General features: G+C 37.5%; 1 protein-coding gene across 20 annotated transcripts in view; it reads left to right on the forward strand.

Annotated features, from left to right (window-relative positions):
* LOC126920331 (CUGBP Elav-like family member 2) overlaps nt 1-19,676 on the forward strand; it is a 468,989-nt gene that overhangs the window by 308,515 nt on the left and 140,798 nt on the right. For all 20 annotated transcript variants that reach the window (XM_050730521.1, XM_050730520.1, XM_050730522.1 and 17 more), the window contains one exon: nt 16,523-16,692. In XM_050730521.1, the coding sequence (XP_050586478.1) occupies nt 16,523-16,692 (170 nt within the window). The remainder of the gene's footprint in view (nt 1-16,522; nt 16,693-19,676) is intronic.

The raw sequence follows: 19,676 nt of genomic DNA on the forward strand, positions 1-19,676 counted from the left end.
TAATCAAATAGTTCCTAACAAAAATGTCCATTCATAAATTTTCGTATATTTTCATAAGAGCAAATAATTACTCTGACATCTCCCATGTTCGTTCGATAGATCCACATAAGAATGAACTACATCTTAAAGAACTGAAAGAAGAAAAAGATTAAAAATTAAAAAAAAACCAAGGAGATCTATACTCTAGACTCGCGTATAATCAGGTGACAGCAATCCATATAACAAGATTCTCAGTCGACCATGGGATCTCTTGTCTTTCGTCCGGCTGTTTTGGCTTTTAAATTTAATCGAACCCGTCGTGAACATGTCGTGGACCGAAGAGATGCGATGAGAAATCCATAGGCGGACAGGAGACGGAAAAATAATTAAAATCAATCGACGAAGGTAAAATAGAAAGGGTATGGGTGTAAGGTATAAGGTGCATGACGGCCGGGAAAAGCGAGAATAAATACCCACCTAACGAGCACGGAAATTGACGGACCCGTTTGAGGGTGCTTCAACCTCCAGCACTTCCCATCGGGGACGTTGGAGGTCGAGCGATACCTTTGTCCCTCGTTAAATTCCAAAGGCGACGATATTTTGCCCTGCACCCACCCCTTCGATCACCTTTTGCCCCGTTCTTTTCAATCTCATTCTACCGATGACATTCCACCCAGCTTGCGGAAGAATAAGAAGAGATCTGGAAATGTGCCACCAAAATCGAGGAAAATGTCACCAGACCCGAATTACCGGCAGACGTTGAATTATTAGATGCTCGCTCCGTCTTAATTGCAGCTAGAATAGTATATATGCATACGACGCGATGGTGTGTTTGCCCAAGATTAATGATATCGAGAATTGTGATTTCTCTCAGGTGGTATTATATCTTGTGTGATGCCTGTGGAACTTGCGGAGACAAGTGAACGAATGATTTTTTTATGTATGTAAGTTCGGGAAGGTGCATAGTAGTCCAGCGTTAATTAGCTGCGATATAATATCAGTGATTTGATTGGAGTTATTTTAATCATTTCTTGAAATCAAGCGAAGTGAAAAAAAGTACGCGGTAAACTTTGTGGCCGAGAGTTCAATTTACTTGACGAAATTATTAACGAAATATGAGATTAACGCGATAGAAATTTTCTCAGCTGTATTCGTTCCTAGTACTCCCTAATTATTGTTTCTATCAAATATCCCTGCAACTACATCAATGCGAAAACTTGAATTGATTCGATTGGTACATTGTAAACTAAATATAATTGCTTCTGATAATCAATAACTAAATTTCCAATTAATTAATTCATGATGGAATATACGATAATTAACGGTAGCCGTCGTTATTATTATCTACTTCATTATTAAAAATAGCAAAGTTATTTACACGAACTGTTATTACAAATTTTCTAAATTTTAAACAATTGTTTCATCTCATTCATGGTTAATCTAATTAATAATTGTTTATGTTTTATCTTAAACAACCGTTTCGTATAAAATTTACCGTTTCTATAAAAATTTACGTAGCTTGGTAGCGGTCTTTTTACGCTGTTTCCTATTTTTAAACCTGATTTACAGACCGTTTATTAAATCATTGAAAAGCGACATAAAAAATTTGATCGTTCGCATACCTTCTTAGGAGTGACTCTCGGTGACAACTGAGAGAAGTAACGCAATGTGCTATTTCCATAAAACATTACGACTTATAAGGGTCGTATCCGCAGAATCTCATAATGCAACATCCGTGCAATAAAACCAACGAGGCAACGACGTTCGCCATAACCAACTACTAGTATCGTTACAACTTCAAATATAAAAAAAAAAGAAGAAGCGACGATACGCGGACTTGATATTTCTGGTCATTTTAAAGGTTATCTATGCATTAACATTTTTGTTATATCTTAGTTTAAAAAGGTAGAGCACCTGAAACGATCTCAGCTTCCTGAATAATAATCGTGAAAAATTCTCTTGTAAAGGGAGTTGCGTTATTATCGTATGGTTTGCAAATTTTATGCATTTCTCGATAATGAAACTGTTTATGAGATTCGATGATAGCGGTTTTATGGTAAAATGGACTATCTCGTTCTTTTTTAGAATAGGGAGTTTCGTGTTTTTACGAGGTAGCAGCTAACTTTGCGAATATGTATCGAACTTATCTCAATTTTTCAAGCATACGTTATCGAATTCATGTTCCATAGATACTAAAAGTATTAATTTAAAATTTTATGTTTAAATTGCGACAGACGATCCACTGCACTTTATATTTGTAAAAATCGACAAATGTTTTTAATCAAGGAATACAAATTTATGAAAAAAAAAAGATCGTCTTAAGAAGAAAGATGTTAAAATCAAAGAGCAAAGGAAAAATGAATGATTAGAAATTAAAAATTTCGATTACTTTATTATCACCGTACTCTACTATTCAACTTGGCTATATAGTCAAACATCCTCTTCTGTTTATTCTCGAATCGATCAAGCATACTCCAAGGAGAATAAAAGAGACTCCCAATCTGCCGATGCTTCTTTAGCATCGTCAATAACGGTGTTCATCGGTTAGTGGTGTAATAAAAGCAGCAGGCGGTTACTCGAGCCTCTTTGTTGGCTAAAAAACCATCGAAGATCAGTGTGTGTATCCTTACTATACACGAGACTGTAAAACGTTCGGCCGTCTAATGAGAAACAGTACGAGACGAATTGCTCCGAGACTTTGGGAACCCTTTCACGGGTTCTTCGAGGTATACCAGGTTGGTGGGAGAGGCTCAGCTTTATCCCTTTGTTGGGAATTATCGAGTAAGCCGTGTTACTTGGTACTCTCTAGATTAAATCTTAGCCCGTTTCGCTGGACTATGCGAGCGGGAACGGCGACGGAAAATTAAGCGAAACCAAGTTGTTTCCGCGCCGAGATTTTCGAAGTCACGCCGAATCAAATCTCGGGGAAGTTCTAATTAATCCTGCTCAGGAATTAATCTTCGAAACGACTGTTATCAACGTGGAAAGAGTATCGAGAAGTTGTGGCCGTCAAATGTAGAACGACACGCACGAAAATAGAATTATTTGTTATCTTGCGGATCGATTGAAAACAAATACATGTAGTATCTAAAATGGGTCTAGAGTAAGGACAAGTAAGGATGCTTTATTTGTTAACAAGTTGATATAGTTTGTGTATTTAATAACAATGAATATAATGATAAAGCGTGACAGATTATTCAGTGATAAACAATGTCAACGTGTTCGTTGGGCTTAGCAGCTTTATAAATACATCCGACCTCTCGACGTGTACTCTTAGAATCTTCAAAAAGGACTGCTTTGATCTTAGATCATTTCTTGGTCTTCTCGGGGTGACGACCCTCACTATGCTCGGATCACGCCAGCGTTCGCGCCTATGATCACATATGCCGCATTCTTTTGAAACAACAGATCGAAATCGACGTTTCTGGAAGTCGCTGCTTGTCGACAACTATGCACTCGTCGATATATTGTATGCCCCTCATCGGGCAGATAGGGCGATCCGCCTGCGACATTGTAGGACCGCGAGCGACGGCCAGAAACGCAACCTATACTAAAACCTCGCAGCGTAACAAAGCGTACACCCCCCTCTTTTTTGCTACTACATACATAGTTTCTTTGGATTTGTAATTTGCAATCGAAACCTTAAGACAGATAAAGATTAGTCGATATTTCATAGATTTTCATTTCAGTGACAGATGTGATAAAACGATAAACGCAAATCGCTTTATTTTTGTGTTAAACTCGATGTTAAGTTTAACAAGGAATATAGAGTATGTTCGACGTCAATTTTGACGAAACTTTGCGTTGTTCGCTGAAGAGGCAAACTTAAGGTACACGTATCTTCGTTGAATGGCGGCCATTTGAGTTTAAAGACGGAGGTAAAATTATCCTCGAAAGCATTAGCATGCCTCAACATAATGTCTTACAAATTACGAAGAACGTAAGGGAAACTGTAAAGCAAGAATTGCCTAACTTTTACACGGTTTATAGACAAAATAACTTATGTTTCTCGGAAATTTGATTCATGGATTGAAACAAAAGAAAAACATGAATGGTTTCTGGAGTACGATATACATATGCATTTAAACTCGAGACTCGGAAGTTATATTGTATTTAAAAAAAAAAAACAAAGCTGAACGAGCTCTAGAAATTTCCACAGAATTTCATAGGAAAATCTGGTTTGATCCAATACTTTTGTTCGTTACTGTATATGACGAACGCATGAGTTCCTCTGAAAATGAGGTATTTCATAGAGTGAAACACGGCCACACGTGTCGCACGTACGCAACACAGACGCGAAGCTCGGAAGCAATAACGAGTCGCAAAGCGGAAAGCGAAGCAACGGATGTGCTACCGATTACGTACACTCGGAATGTTCGTGCCAATTAGGACACTGTAAGGACAAGAACGTCGAGGCATAGACGATCTCTGCCCTTCGGTGTCTCCCTCGGGCTCTATTCCCCGTATCCTCGCTCTCTAATTAGTCTGCCCGATAAACTCGATTACGGTGTTTCCAGTTGCTCTCCTGAAACCCCTTTCCTCATATCCTCGCTCGTACTGTCCATTCAACTGGCCAACGATGCATACGAGACGCTTCTTCTCTTCGCAAGCAACCATTATTGTTTATCGTCGCATTTTTTCCACGTTTGAGTCGCTCCTCTCTTAACCTTCGTTATTCCGTTTTTAGCTCTATTTTTCTCTGTATTGTCTAAAAAAATTCGTCTTGCGCGAGATTTGGAACGAAGAACTTTTTCGTTGAGACAGAACGTCAGCTATAATAGATGGTACTCTATCGAAGAATTCAATTGACGTGAAACACGTCAGTAAGATTTTAAGGGAATCAAGCAAAGTCGCTCGGTTCCTTGAAAATGAAGTGTCGGGAGCAGGAAAGGTGCTTAAGCCGACCTTGATGTACTCGATTCCCTAGGACAGGTGAATTGTTCGCAAGCGGCAGACATTAAAGAACCATTTTGGGAAACTCGTGAGACAATTCACCCTACGTCCTTTAAAATATTGGTGAAGTTTCAAAAGTGGCGGCTCTACGATCCCCTGTCCCGCCCCTCCCCCGAAACAAAACTCTCCGACGCCATTGTTCGTGGAAACAGGTAACTTCAAGGAATCGCCATATATATTTTCAAGCCAGGGCAAAGCGCGTGGTCTGGCTACGTTTAACTTTACGCCATTCCGCTATCTTTTAGGCACCTATACCATCGTTACGAATCGTCCGCTCCTTCTCGATCGACCTAATCGCGAAGAGCGCTGAAGAAAGTTTCGTGAAATATACGTATCGCTTGTTTCGGCAACTTTCGAATTAGTTATGAACGACACTGTGGTGGAAGGAAGTGAGACGAGAAGCTGAGTTAGGTATTTTATATACGAAAGAGGTAGCGAAACGTCTAATGTAGCGTAAAAGACTTTTACCTCATAGAAAAATGACTAAACAGTTCTTTGGCAAACCTTTTCGTCTATTTAATCTCTTGTATAGTATTACTTACTATTCGATAAACAATGCTAAAATACACGCTGTTAAAATGCACGTATATATAAATCAATCTTTACAATTTAAAAGTTTGCACGAGTCCTTAAGCGACCCAACACGATTTGACGATCTTTCGACATTTGACTTTACGTATTCCCATGGTCGCGCGTTTCTTCCTCTGGCTATTACATTTTTTCTACTCTCTCTTTCCTTTTTCTTTCACTTTTTTACACTTCCTCACACTTTAAACATTCACTCTCCCACACCTCATTCGACATTCTACCTATTATTCACTCCGTTGAACAGTTGCTCCGTATGCTATATAATTTCTCTATACACGTACATTCTGCTCTCTCGTTTCCTATTCATGAAATAATGTATTAACTGCTGGATACGCCGTATGTATCTTTATCACGTTTATATATGTTCAATTTGCATTTATATGCAAATACCGGCTCTCGCTATTCAATCAAACTCGAGATGTATGTGATAACAATCATTAAATTGGTATATTTAAGTTTGACAATTAAATCCCATGAAGGATTGCATGTGTGTGTGTATATATATATATGTTTCAATTTATAAGTTAAACTTACAGTTTACGAGTTGGCGCGGTACGAATTTTCCGCGCAACTTCATCAGAGGAAATTAACCGATTTTTTCTTCTTATCTATACTCTATTCGAGGCTCGTGGTATGAAAAGAAAAAAGATTAAATTCTCAGATCAAGTTAAAGGAAATAGATACCAGAGAGTCGTTGATAAAAATAAAATTAATAAAGGAGGGAGAAAGAGGCTGGCAAGGCAGCAGCCCTTGTGTACGATATTCATTTATGTCAGCAGCCACGCTCCTTCGAGTGCTCTTCCGATTTCCCCTCGTTTCATTAAACGACTGTCTCCGCGTCCTAAAAGTATATTGGCCTCGGTCAATTACACCAGAGGACCGTTCATTGTGACGCGTCGCGGACCAGCGAAATTACATCGATCTTTCGCGTTCGATGAACCCGAAGATAAATTTCCTCGCGAATCACTCTCCCTCTCGTGTAATACGTGTGTATAGGGTGTTTCAAAAAGGATGCAGGTTGTTCTATGTTAAAAAATAAGTCGAAGAGACGAGAAATAGAGATTTTTCGTCTGAAGCTTGTTTTTGAAAAACATCGAATTTTCAAATTTGTCAAGTACACACGTGCATTTAGCTAGCAAGTGCGCACGGTTGCAAATGGAGGGCCGGCAACGTCCAGTTGAAACTTAACTTTCCCGAAAACGAGGTCTTGAGCAAAAGACTTTATCGTTCTTCTCCGATCTATTTTTACAGTAATCTCCTGTTTGATAATACCATACGTCATGGGACACCCTGTGTATTCGGATGGTTGTCTCTTTCTCCCTCTCTCTGTTCGTTGTTCTATTGTCCAGGGCCTTGAACGTATTATTTAGAGTCGAGTCAGCCATCGGAATCGCCCTAAATTACGCATTATCTCTTACGGGAGAGAAGAGGCTCCGCTGCTGACTCGTCTCGAAATACATACCATTGTCTCGCACGAGCGACGAGATTACGCGACATGCCGTTTGCTCCTAACTAACCTATACATATACATGATCGAGTCGCGTCGTGTCGTCAAAGGTTGATCGTAGACGGAGAATTGGATGTCAACCGTTCGACTTCCGTCGCTGATTGATGACGGTGTGCCGCGATACTAATTAACGGGAATCGGTTCCCGTTATTCTCTTAACGGTTAATGCATCGAGTATGGATCGTTCCTGTGATATGTATAGCTTTGTTTCTGAAGATCGTATCTTACTTTGCAAATGGAATATCGTTGGATTCCGAAAGGAAATACATATACATGTATTAGGTCATCCCATAAGTACGTGCCGTTTTTCGAGCGGTTATATATGTTAAGATTGTTTACATACCTTTCAGTTTCATGAAAAAATGTAATCCCCCTCTCGTTGTACAACTTCTTCCCATTTTTCTGGTAGGGCCATTATTCCGTCTTGATAAAAGTTCTCTTGTTTTTCTTTAAAATATGAAATGTATACACAAAAGCCCGCACGAACTTATGGGATGACCTAATATATTAAGTTTCTCGGTTTACTACACCGCGAGAAATCTTTGGTCGTCTACGTCGACGTTTGATCGCCCACGTCGCAAAGACGAACAATATATTAAAACGCTTGAAACGCTTTAAATATAAGTTCGCGTTCAGCGAAATATCTAATTGCGAAGTGCGTATCCTTTCACGTGACTTATCGTTCTTCTTTGTGGCGAAACGATTTGCGACGCAAACACGAAACGAGTGTCGACGCAAGGGTTGTACCTGGTCGACGAACGACGAAAGAGAAGGAGTTTGCTGACAGATAGAGAGAAGGAAGCCGTAGGATAGCAACGTAAATGTTCTCCTTTGATGTACTTCGTCTATCGGGCCGAACCAGCGTTCCTTTTTGCCCGCCACGTTCGCTGTGTTCGCCAAGAGAGTTTCTAACGTCTTTCCCATTCCTCTCCTGTTCCAGAGCTTCTCGACCTCCGGTTAGAACGAAGGGAGCAACGTTCTCTATTATGTTCACCGATAAGACAAGGATCGCGATGCGTGTACATTCACTCGGTGCGGTAATCCTCGTTGCGGCCTGATAACCGAGCGTTCCGCGATTCCGGCCATTATTGTCGAGACCGATATCGATACAGATCGTAATTTGTTGTTGCTATGCGTCTTGAATGTGTCTCGAGATTTACTGCATTTCCATTATCCCTACGTCTAGATTTATTGTTAATCGATTAGTGGTAATCACGCGACATTGTGGCATGATTTTAGTTTGCCAGGATTGTTTGATTGCGCGTGCCATGTCTAACGATAAGTATAAATACACACATATACATATTACAATACAAACATATATATTATATTATATATATATATAAGCTAACGAACAAATTGTGAAAGGAATACAATGAAAATGATATATTGGAACAAAGTAATGCTATAATAGAAATTTTTTATCAGGCAAGTGAAAAACGTGATTGGATAAATTTTTCTACTTAATGCCTTATTTTTGACAGCATATAGGTTTCGTCAGACTTTAACCGGAAGACGTGAACTTTCGCTCAAAGGATTTGCAATGTGAAGTTTGAATTAAATTGTAGTTCGTTTGACAAAGGATTTATGTGTAGGAGTGGATTGGTTCAAATTTTGATGAAGTTGAGAGAAGTTGAAATGTGATTTATGCAATTACGTTTCTAGTGTTACTTTATAAACTTCTCTTTGCTATCTTTATTAAAAGCAATCCATATATATGTAGTATCTAAAATGGGTCTAGAGTAAGAACAAGTAAGGATACTTTATTTGTTAACAAGGTGATATAGTTTGCGTATTTAACATTAGGTTTACGGGCGTTTCGTATATACCTATCTCTACGGGACCCGTCAAATTGACGGGTAAACGAAAATACGCATTTTTCATTAAAAGATCGATTTATTCAAATTAAGTCTTCAAGGAACAATATTAGGCTTCACATTTAAATAAATTATTAATAAATAAAACGTCTTTTTTTTAAATTATCACTAAAAAAATAACAATAACATTAACACGACCCACCAATTTATCGGATTTTGAACTTCGAAATGAAATATCTCAAAAACCATAGCATTAATTTTAACCATTTTGCATCGTAAATTAATCATTTCATCTAAGGAATTTATGCACAAAATTATTTTTTCTTAGGCTTTCTAATTGTTGATATCTGTTTGCAGTATATCTATCTCTACGAGACCCCTCAAATTGACGTCTTAGCTGATTTCATAAACAATCCGTTTTTCAAAGATAGTGTGCAAAAGTTTCAGTTATCGTAGACATTTCCCATTATTGTCTCCATTTATTCTAAGTATTTACAATAGGATAATTGAATTTGGGCACAGTATTTTCTTATTTTGAACAATTCCCCTTTTCTAACAATCATGAGTAAATTCAAGAAATATAATAAGATATTGGACAAAATGTCAACATCAATGAAGATTGTTCTGAGGATACCTCCGAAGAAGATCAGTATGAATTAGGCCAAAGCGAAGCTGACAGTGAAAGCTTTGAATACATTGAAAGTGGAGAGATAGAAGGATCTTCGGATAGTGAAGAGGAACACTTCTTGAAACTGTGTTGTAACAAGAAAAGGATGCGTATTCTTTTTAGTTCTGACTCCGAGGATGAAAGGGCGAGCATTCCAAGCATATCCCAAAATGTAATAGGTGAAATTGAAATTGCAATTGACGGAACATAGTGCATAAAACTGAAAGCAGGCGAATCTAGGGATAGGACGCCGTTCGTATGATATTCAAGGATATCGCAGGGCCTACTGGCTATGCTAAGAGAAATATTATGTCGGGTTATGTAACTAGTGCTTTCGAATTAATAATTGACAGACACATAATGGAACACGGAAACGATTGCACTGAAACCGAGGCGCATCGAGTTTTGAAAAAGGACTGGACAATCACAGTTGCTGAGTTGCGTAGTTTTCTAGGAATTCTATATACCCGGGGCGCATATGAAGCGAGATCATTGAAAGCCTCCGAAAGATTACAAACAGATAAATTTGCGCTGATATCCGAAATATGGAACAGATTTATAAGTAATAGCCAGGCCTGTTACAAGCCATATGAAAATATCTCAATAGATGAACAATTATTTCCAACGAAAGCCTGATGCAGGTTTACGCAATATATACCGAATAAGCCTCATAAATTTGGCATTAAGTTTTGGTTAGCAGTTGACGTCCAAACAAAATATATTTTGAATGGTTTCCCTTATATGGGGAAAGATGAAACTCGATGCTCAAGAGAAAAAAGGACAAGATGACATTGTTTTCCGCAAATTTATATAAATCAGAAAACTGCACACTTACTGTGTATAAAAGTAAATCTAAAGTAAAAGTCCTCCTTCTAAGCACCAAACATACAGGTGTACGAATAGAAGATAATTATAAACGTGTTCCAGAAACCTTTTTACAACAAAACAAAGTATGGTGTTGACCAAATGGCACGCAAACATAGCGTGAAAGCAAGGAGTTTCCGATGGCCTCTTCAAGTCTTTTTCAATATTTTGGATTTGGCAGCGATAAACGCGTGGATACTATATAAAGAGTGTACCAGATCGAAAATATCCAGAAAGGAATTCATATTTTGTTTAGCCGAGGAATTAACTGAAGAAAACAAGGACAACATTTGCCAAAGATCAGACGCTTCATTTCTGTCACCTTCAACGTCAGAAGTGCGAAAAAGTTGCCAAGTAGATTATTGCAAAAAAAAAATAGAAGTAATAATTATTGTTTATATTGCAAAAAGATCGTATGCGGAAAATGCACAAACAATATTCAGTATATTTGCAAAAAATGTGCTCAATAGATATGATTACTGTATTGTTAATGTTATTGTTATTTTTTTAGTGATAATTTAAAAAAAAGACTTTTTATTTGTTAATAATTTATTTAAATGTGAAGCCTAATATTGTTCCTTTCAGACTTAATTTGAATAAATCGATTTTTTAAAGAAAAATGCGTATTTTCGTTTACCCGTCAATTTGACGGGTCCCGTAGAGATAGGTATACCACATACAGATTTCAAAAATTAGAAAGCCTAGGAAAAAATAATTTTGTGTATAAATTCTTTGGATGAAATGATTAATTTACGATACAAAATGGTTAAAATTGGTGCTATGGTTTTTGAGATATTTCAGTTCAAAGTTCGAAATCCGTCAAATTGACGGGTGATAAACAATGTCAACGTGTTCGTTGGGCTTAGCGACTTTATACACACGACCTCTCGACGTGTGCTCTTAGAATCTTCAATCAGACCTTAAATCATTTCTTGGTCTTCTCGGGGAAACGACCTCCACTACGCTCGGATCTCGCCACCGTTCGCGCCTATGATCACATATGCCGCATTCTTTTGAAACAACAGATCGAAATCGACGTTTCTGGAAGTCGCTGCTTGTCGACAACTATGCACTCGTCGATATATTGTATACCCCTCGTCGGGCAGATAGGGCGATCCGCCTGCGACATTTTAGGACCGCGAGCGACGGCCAGAAACGCGACCCATACTAAAACCTCGCAGTGTAACAAAGCATACACCTCCCTCTTTTTTTGATACTACATATATATATTTTCAAAGTAAATTCGCCGTCAAGAAACAACTACAAATCTATTGAATAGAAATGCTGTGAAAGGAAAAATAAGCGAATCTGATCTATATTACATTAATGCGGATGATTTTTATTAATTTTATTGATTTAAGGAATTCGATTAAATTTTAAAAGAGAACTCAAAGAGATTAATTTAAAGTGGTATTATTCTCTCGTATATTTTAATTTAAATATTTAACGTATTAATATTAAGGAAATTAATTGCGATCTTCTGTATGGTTTATATATCTAGCAATAAGTATCTAATTTATTTCAAATTGTCTTTATTCAAATAATAATTTCTGAATTACCTACAAGGAAATGTTTCATCGAACATGACATTCTTCGTTCAACTGATTAATGCCATGAAACATACACAATCGACCAACAGTACAATATCTGTTTCAATAGTTTACATTCTATGTAAATAGTAACATTCTATAAGTTACGTGCGTTCCAGATCATTAATTCCCCACAAATTACTCGTAAGTTAAATTACTGCTAAACCGTTATTATCGTCGAAACAATTACAACTACTAGTAACAATAGTTATCGCGTATGAAACGAATGACAGAAATTTTCAGGGCATACAGTAGAAACTTTTCATTTGAAATCACAATTTTTATCATGCAATTACGTTGAAAATATTTCATATTTCAAGTTTTCAATATCAGCTATACCGTTGAAAGCTAAATTATTCCCCATGGATAAATTTTGAATATTTCAATAAATTGTTTCGTAATTGGTGCGCGTGTAATGAGTTCCTGTTTCGACATGAACGCGAAAGCGAACTGCAAAGTATTTATTAGAAAATATATTAATTATCCTAATACAAGTTCGAGGAGAAGGAATTTAATATATATGAAACAATGAATTTAATTTACTTTGGTACTTAAATGATATCTATAGATACAGGCAACGAATTTTCATAAAATCAAATCATCATATACATGTTAATAACTTTTATTCGATAATTTTATCTAACGTTGGACTAAAGCGTAAAATAATATGTAGTAATATGCAATTACTTCTCCTAATTTATTTGGAATTTTAGATTAATTTACGTTACTACCTTCAATTGAATTTTAATGATGATTAGTTGAAATTTATTTTCCTTAAAAACATTTTTTCTCGTCTGTTACTACGACTCCTCTTCTATAAAATTTTCATAATTCTGTTACACAATATTTTGTATTATACTCGTATTAGACCGATTTTAGAACAACCCAGGAAAACACGAATGATCGTTTTATTACGTTGTTGATGTACTTTCCATATTTTCCGACAATGAAGCGGACTAAAATTAGTTTGAAGTATGGAAATATGTCCAGTAACTTTGTTCTCCGTGTTTTTCTGTGCTAATGCCTATGATCGTTACATGCATAATTCTTGTCCTTCCAGAGCAATTATTATCCCTTGGAACGGATTTTCCGTGTTTTAACAAGTTATATCTTAGTTATTCATTGCTTTCGAAACAAAAGTTTCGAATTTTCATTACGTTTTGCACGTAGAACTGTTGAGATATCTTCTTTATACAAATACAGTATATGCATTATGTATATGTATGCAATTTATATATTACGATGCTTCTCGAGACATGTAAAAACAACGTATAAAAAAGACTGTATTAAATACCTGCACACAGCTTTTTACCGCATATTTTATTCAAAAAATAATTGGATATCATTAGTCACACGTGGTGCACATGTAAAATGTCTCATTTTTAATTTGGAGATATAATCAGTAGATAAATGTCATAATAACTGCCCTGCTATTAGAGACACCAAATATATCCGAACAGAATACCAACTTATTAACAAAATCTTTCTCAAAACGAGCCAACTAAAACTAATCGCGAAACAACCACATCAATAAGTATCACATGACTAACTGCCGTTTAAGCGATTCTACAAAATCCTCTGTTCAATACACGACTGACTATGACTCACTCCTTGTTTAGTTAACCTACTCCAGTTTTTGATTAGCTAACCTACTTCCCATCTCTTTGATTTCAAAAGAGAATAAGCGAAACCTATCTGGATATGGGGAAGTCTCTCAAGGGAGCTGCGTAGCATTATAACGGCTGCTCTTTCCATCTGGACATCTCTTTCCATCCTTCATGGTACGCTCTATAGATCAAGATGAGAGGAGTCGACCGACTGGAAAATCGCTTTAAACCTCCCCGACTAATATTAACTTTCTCCTTTCGTTCCGCGAAATTCCCCAACTCTTTTTCCCGCACTCTCGCATACCGGATCAGGCCAGGCAAAGACGAATCCATAGGGTAGGCCGCCGCTTGCCTTCTCCAATCGTAGAAACTGCGATTAATTGTTGATCAATTTCTATTTCGCTCGAAGTTTCGCTTCCTTTATCGTTATAATAGATATCTCCTTCGGGTCTTTGATTCTGGTATATAGAATGTATGTTATTCGACTACACTCTTATCGATCAACTAAATAGTCTCGCGTCACAACACCTCACGGCCAGCTAAACCACCAAAAACACAAAATTACTTCGGCGTTGAGGCCATTACGGAGGATGATGCCGGATAATGGACACAAGTATGAAACAAAATTACCAATGCGGTACCGTCCTAACTTTGTCTCATTAATTATTATGCACTTAACGTCGCAACACACTGCACCAGCCACCATGACCAAGAACTTTTCCCTTTGGCCACGAGCGACGATGACTTTTAAAGTTCGCAGATTTATGGCCACGGCCCGGTAACGGGGCAAGAATGGCTGACCGAGACGGAAATGCTCGAGGAACGAGCCTCTGGGAAGAGTGCGACACGACGGTGTCAAAGCGGCATGCCGGTTCGCTATTTCAACGACCAACTTTATGCAAGCGCGGTTTTACGGTATGGCAAAGTGTCGCGTTTTAGCCGCTAGCAAAACCTTAATGCCTTCTTCCGGTTTGTACAAGTTGTGGAAGGGGCGTCAGTGGAACTGGTGTGTCGAGTGACTGTTCGAACAAGGGTAACAATTGCATAGAGGGAAAGTTTTGGCTTGTTACGCAATAAAGTTCTTCGGAGGAGAAATTATTGTGTGGTGAAAGTGAATTGTTACTCTTCGTAGATGATGCGATTAAAGAGACAATCGGGATATTTAATGGTAATACTCGATGAAACAGTAAACACAATGAATGTATGTCTGTTGAGAGATAAATCCTCTGCGTTTGAAAAGGTTTTCCTTTAATTCTGCCAGATCCTCCGCGTTCTTTTTGTTACTCCATACACGAAATTCATACTTCGTCATAGCGACTTTAACCATCGCTAACATTCGTCATTAAATTCTGCACATTTATTTCGTAAACTCCATCATTTTATGCGTATGCTTCTCTTGAAATTGGTCGCAGGAGACTCTCGCACGTACTTATTCAAATGCTGGAAAAATACTAGAGACGCATTTTCATGTGGTACTATGGATGAAACTCGACTGTGGAGCGATTGGAATGATACGCCAGGCAGAAAATTATGAGAAACATGTGCAGACGGGTCCGGACGGCAAGATAATCCATTTGGATGTGATTCGGGGTTCCTAGAGCGGTGTCCCACGAGGACGATTTCAAACGCGTGTAATTCGAACGACGTTACCGCATACTGGCGAAAATGATGCGCAAGTTTTAAAAGCGTTCGCGTACCACCAGGCAAACGTGTTCACCGGCAGGCTAATTAAACATAGCGCAGCTTTTTGCCGAAATGCACACCGAAACGCGATGAATTTAGCTACGTTTTCCTCCCTAGAATCTGATCAACCTGCGTGAAATTTGATGTTAATCCTCCGACGAGGGTCAAAGACTCGATGCGTAGTTTTTATAATTGAGTGAAACGAGTTTGAAATTAGCGGTAAATGTATGTGAAATATTGGTACATTCTAAGAAAGCATATTTGAAAAATTTGGCCACATTGTTGCATATATTCTGACAAACTTTTTAGATGTACTCGTTATTAATGTCGTTACGTAAATAAAATAATGGAAAAATTTAATTATATAATTAATTACTTCATCAACTGGTAACTTAGAAACTGTAATGTGGCTCGTACGATTGTCATTGCGGAACTGCCGAGAAGGCGAAGGAAAAGGAACTGGACTCACGGCACATTCGTCTTTTGTTATATTAACGTTTAATCGAACTTTTCCTATCCGATATACTCCATAATCCGATACACTCTCCAACAAAAACGTTTTGCTCTATTATACATAGCAGAGATAATTCAAAACTGTCGATGTGTATTTCAAACGATTCAACTCGTTCAGAGTTTGTCGTGAAATAGGAGCGTAGGCGAGATATCAACGAGATATGTTATTTTTTCTGCATTTTAAAATTTCATAAGTACTGCTACACTTGAACCGATCGCTTAAGCGTTTTTTATCGTTTTCGTAATGAGATCAGTATATGGGCGTACAAACCTCTTAAAATGAATATCGTATAGACCGATTTCGAGTGCACTTCATCAGATGAAAATGTTTGTTAATCCAGCGACTTCATAAGTATCATGCTTTAGTTGAATATATTATTGATAATATCGTTAAATGGAAGAAACGTGAAACGTGTAATTATGGTCTCAGGAAATTATATTTTTCAATCGTATTTCGTATATCTTTTCATCTATATACATACGTATAATTAAAGCATAACGAATAATCATCGAAGAGTTATTACACGCGTATTAAAATTTCTACCTTTTGTTTAAGTTTCGATTCTGTTTCTATGAAAATTAAAATTTAACATTATACAAGAAAAGATTATTTTAATTCTATTGTTTCATTATTGTATTTTAAATTCAATTGTATATACCGATAATTCCATTTATCGTTACAATTACGATTGACTGGATATTGAACTTGCCATAAGAATGATGATTTTTCATAGAAATTTGTTTTTCTGTTGCAGCATAATGAACAACAATGGCGTAGAGCAACCAGATCCCGACAACATAAAAATGTTCGTAGGTCAAGTACCTCACGACATGGACGAGAACGATCTGAGGAAGTTGTTCGAGGAGTTCGGTCGGGTGCACCAGATAAATATCTTGCGGGATAAGATAACTGGAAGTCATAGAGGTAAGTATTCGATCGATAACGATCGTCTTTTATGTATTCTTAAATCATCTATCCTCGCAATGATTGTTAAGAAACTATCTTAGGATAATCGACGTATCTGCCTTATATCTGCTGCTAAACCACTTTTCAGTTATTTCTACCCATATATAAAATTCATACTTACATTTTTATTAAATTGAGCTCCTTAACGATAACGTTGTACTTTTGTAGACTGTATTTTTCATATTTATCATATGATATTGTATTATTTAATGTATAATATTATATCGTACCTGTAGTCTGTATTCGATTCGTCAAGCTTTCGATATACACGTTATAATAGAAGGCAGAACCGAGATATCTCACAATCCGCATGCAGTATGCTAAAAAAGAGTAACAATGTACAATTGAGATTCGATTGAGTCGCGATCACGTTGGCCGGAAGCCGCGTTAATTTAATTATTCGATTTTTTCCCCCAACCGATAATCCAGTGTATCGCAATATTCGATAACGAACCGAATTTTCATTAGTCTGCCGCGTACTTTAATCTTGTGCTGCGGCTCTATTAACTACACCGCTCCCGATAATCGGATGAAATTGAATTGTCTCGCGGCTTTTATTTTTAATCGTGCCACCGGTCGGTGTTCTTCACGGAAAATTCACTGGTGAACACTTAATCGCGTTGTCACGGTTTTTTACCATGTTTTCGTCAACGTATCCCGTGATCATCGAACGACGCAATTTAAAAATTTAACCACACTGCCAACTTTGGTTATAAAATATTTGTCGATACGTTTGGTCGAAATATACGAGGCTGTAACTGCGGCTGACAACAATAAAGAATTGCAAAATATCAAATATACCGATCAAAAATAGTTCGCTATCGTATATCGAACATATATTCTGATGCAAAATTAGGTTTTCTTTTTCAACTAGACAATTGCTTTTATACTTTTGTCGTTTCTTTTAACTTCCTTCGCGCTTCCTGTTTTTAATCCCTTTTCTAAGATTTCACTGAGAACTGAATAACCTTGGTTCACCAGGTCTTCGCGAACTACTTCAATTTCACATTTTATTACTTCTTTTTCGCATTTCCCAAGTTTACCCAGGCATTTAACACTTTTCTCCATACGCTCTATCCTACCATCTTCCTTCTTCGTTTTTTCATTTTTCACATGTTAGTAATCAAATCTGTGTCAGATAATTCCCCGATTTTGTTACATTCGTCGTTACTAAACACACTATTTGTTATATTTACCTAACTAGTTATTCATTTCAATATCACACGGTAAGCGCTCGATAGAAACTAAAGTAACGATATTCTTGCTAGTGTGAGAAAGATGCGATGACAAACGGGGTGGAAATGTCGCGACTGCATCGGCGTGCGATCGACGAAGTTGGCAATGAAACAGCACGTTCATCCGTATGACAAGTGCGAATGGATGCAAAAAGGGGTGGGCGAATGGGTAGAACGGACGGCATTTACGATGGCAGAATGAACGATAAAACGTAGCGACGCGATCGTAGACCGAGATTAAACCGAGCTCTAGCCGCGTCACGTGGGTATAATTCGAGTATAAAATAATCTTCACGCTCGCAAGAAGATTGAATGATTTCAGGAACATAGTGGCCGAATGATAAATCGTTACGCTTTTATTTCGTTTGCACACGTTTCTATTCACCTTCTTCTTCTTCGTATCTCTCTTGTGGTTGGTTGGAAATCGTGCAATTATATAAAAATTTTATGTTCTGATTGGTCCAATTGTATGGTTGAATTTCATGAATGTACGATTCTTGGAATTTTTTAATATAAAAACTGTCTAATGCCTCTTTAGATCCGGCATGCTGTTAGGTTATACAGAAGTCTGGGGTAATTAAATTCAGTAAGTCGCTGATTTGGCTTGATTGAGATTGATAACAATCTGGCCCACAATGTAGTCACGAAAGGGTTAAAACAAGATATTAGCACGGTCAAGTTTACGATTCGATCAGTTCATATCGGTATATTTATCGTGATCAGCACGTCAGTCGTTTGAACGTGGATCGTGAAGATCGGCAGTCAGGTCGTTGATAACGAATACAGGAAACGAGGGAACTAACTCGGGAGGGAGCGGGATAGTCTGAGGGAATAGACAGAAAGTAAGTACTCGTATACGTGGCACACGCAAGGATCGATGCCCAGACAGAAACGGTGGTCGTCGTTGGCACTTCTCGAGCTATTGATCGAAGACGGAACCCCCTGGTGTCCCTTGGTCTCTTACGCCGTTACGTCGAAACGTATCTCTATGTGGCTATATACCTGTGTGTCCATGTGCAGGTGTCCAGCAGTCGTGGATCGCGCGTTCGTGGAATTCGAAATTTGCCTTTCATAACCGCGAATATCCGATCCACTTCTCTTCGTATTTACCTTGGTTCTCCGTCCACTTTGAACTCGACCCACCGTTAAGTTGGAAGACGTTCTATTCCAAATATACTTGCATTTTCTTACGTAACGTTTGTCAAAAATACCTTTAAAAATAACTGTCTTTTAATGGTAAACGCAAGTTTAAACACGAAATAAAAATAAATGAACTGTCAAGTTGAGTGTAACTCTACTGTGACACCTGCCTTGTTTTCGATCCAATCGTATATTCTTTTTCGTTTCAATTGTATGGTTTTCGAGCAAATTGCCATTTGCATAAATTCCACGCAAGGAACTAGTACATATTTGAAACATTTTCGATGTCGATAACTGCAGTGACTAAATTAGAATAGAACCAAAACAGAACAAAATATTCGAAGCGATCAGATACATATTCTATCGAAACAACCGAGGCGAAAGGAAATAATTAAAATAGAAGCTTACAAACGTCGATATGAGAATATTAATGCGAGATATTTCGTGATACAGGCAGAGGAAATATTCATCCGCGATAAGCTTTAAAGATAATTTTTAATTGTTCTTTCCCACGATACAATTTGTTCGAAAGTTTCCAGTGACTGTACAGGGATAGAAAGGTTTATT

Source organism: Bombus affinis, chromosome 9 (assembly GCF_024516045.1).
Source record: "Bombus affinis isolate iyBomAffi1 chromosome 9, iyBomAffi1.2, whole genome shotgun sequence".
NCBI classification, from domain to species: domain Eukaryota; kingdom Metazoa; phylum Arthropoda; class Insecta; order Hymenoptera; family Apidae; genus Bombus; species Bombus affinis.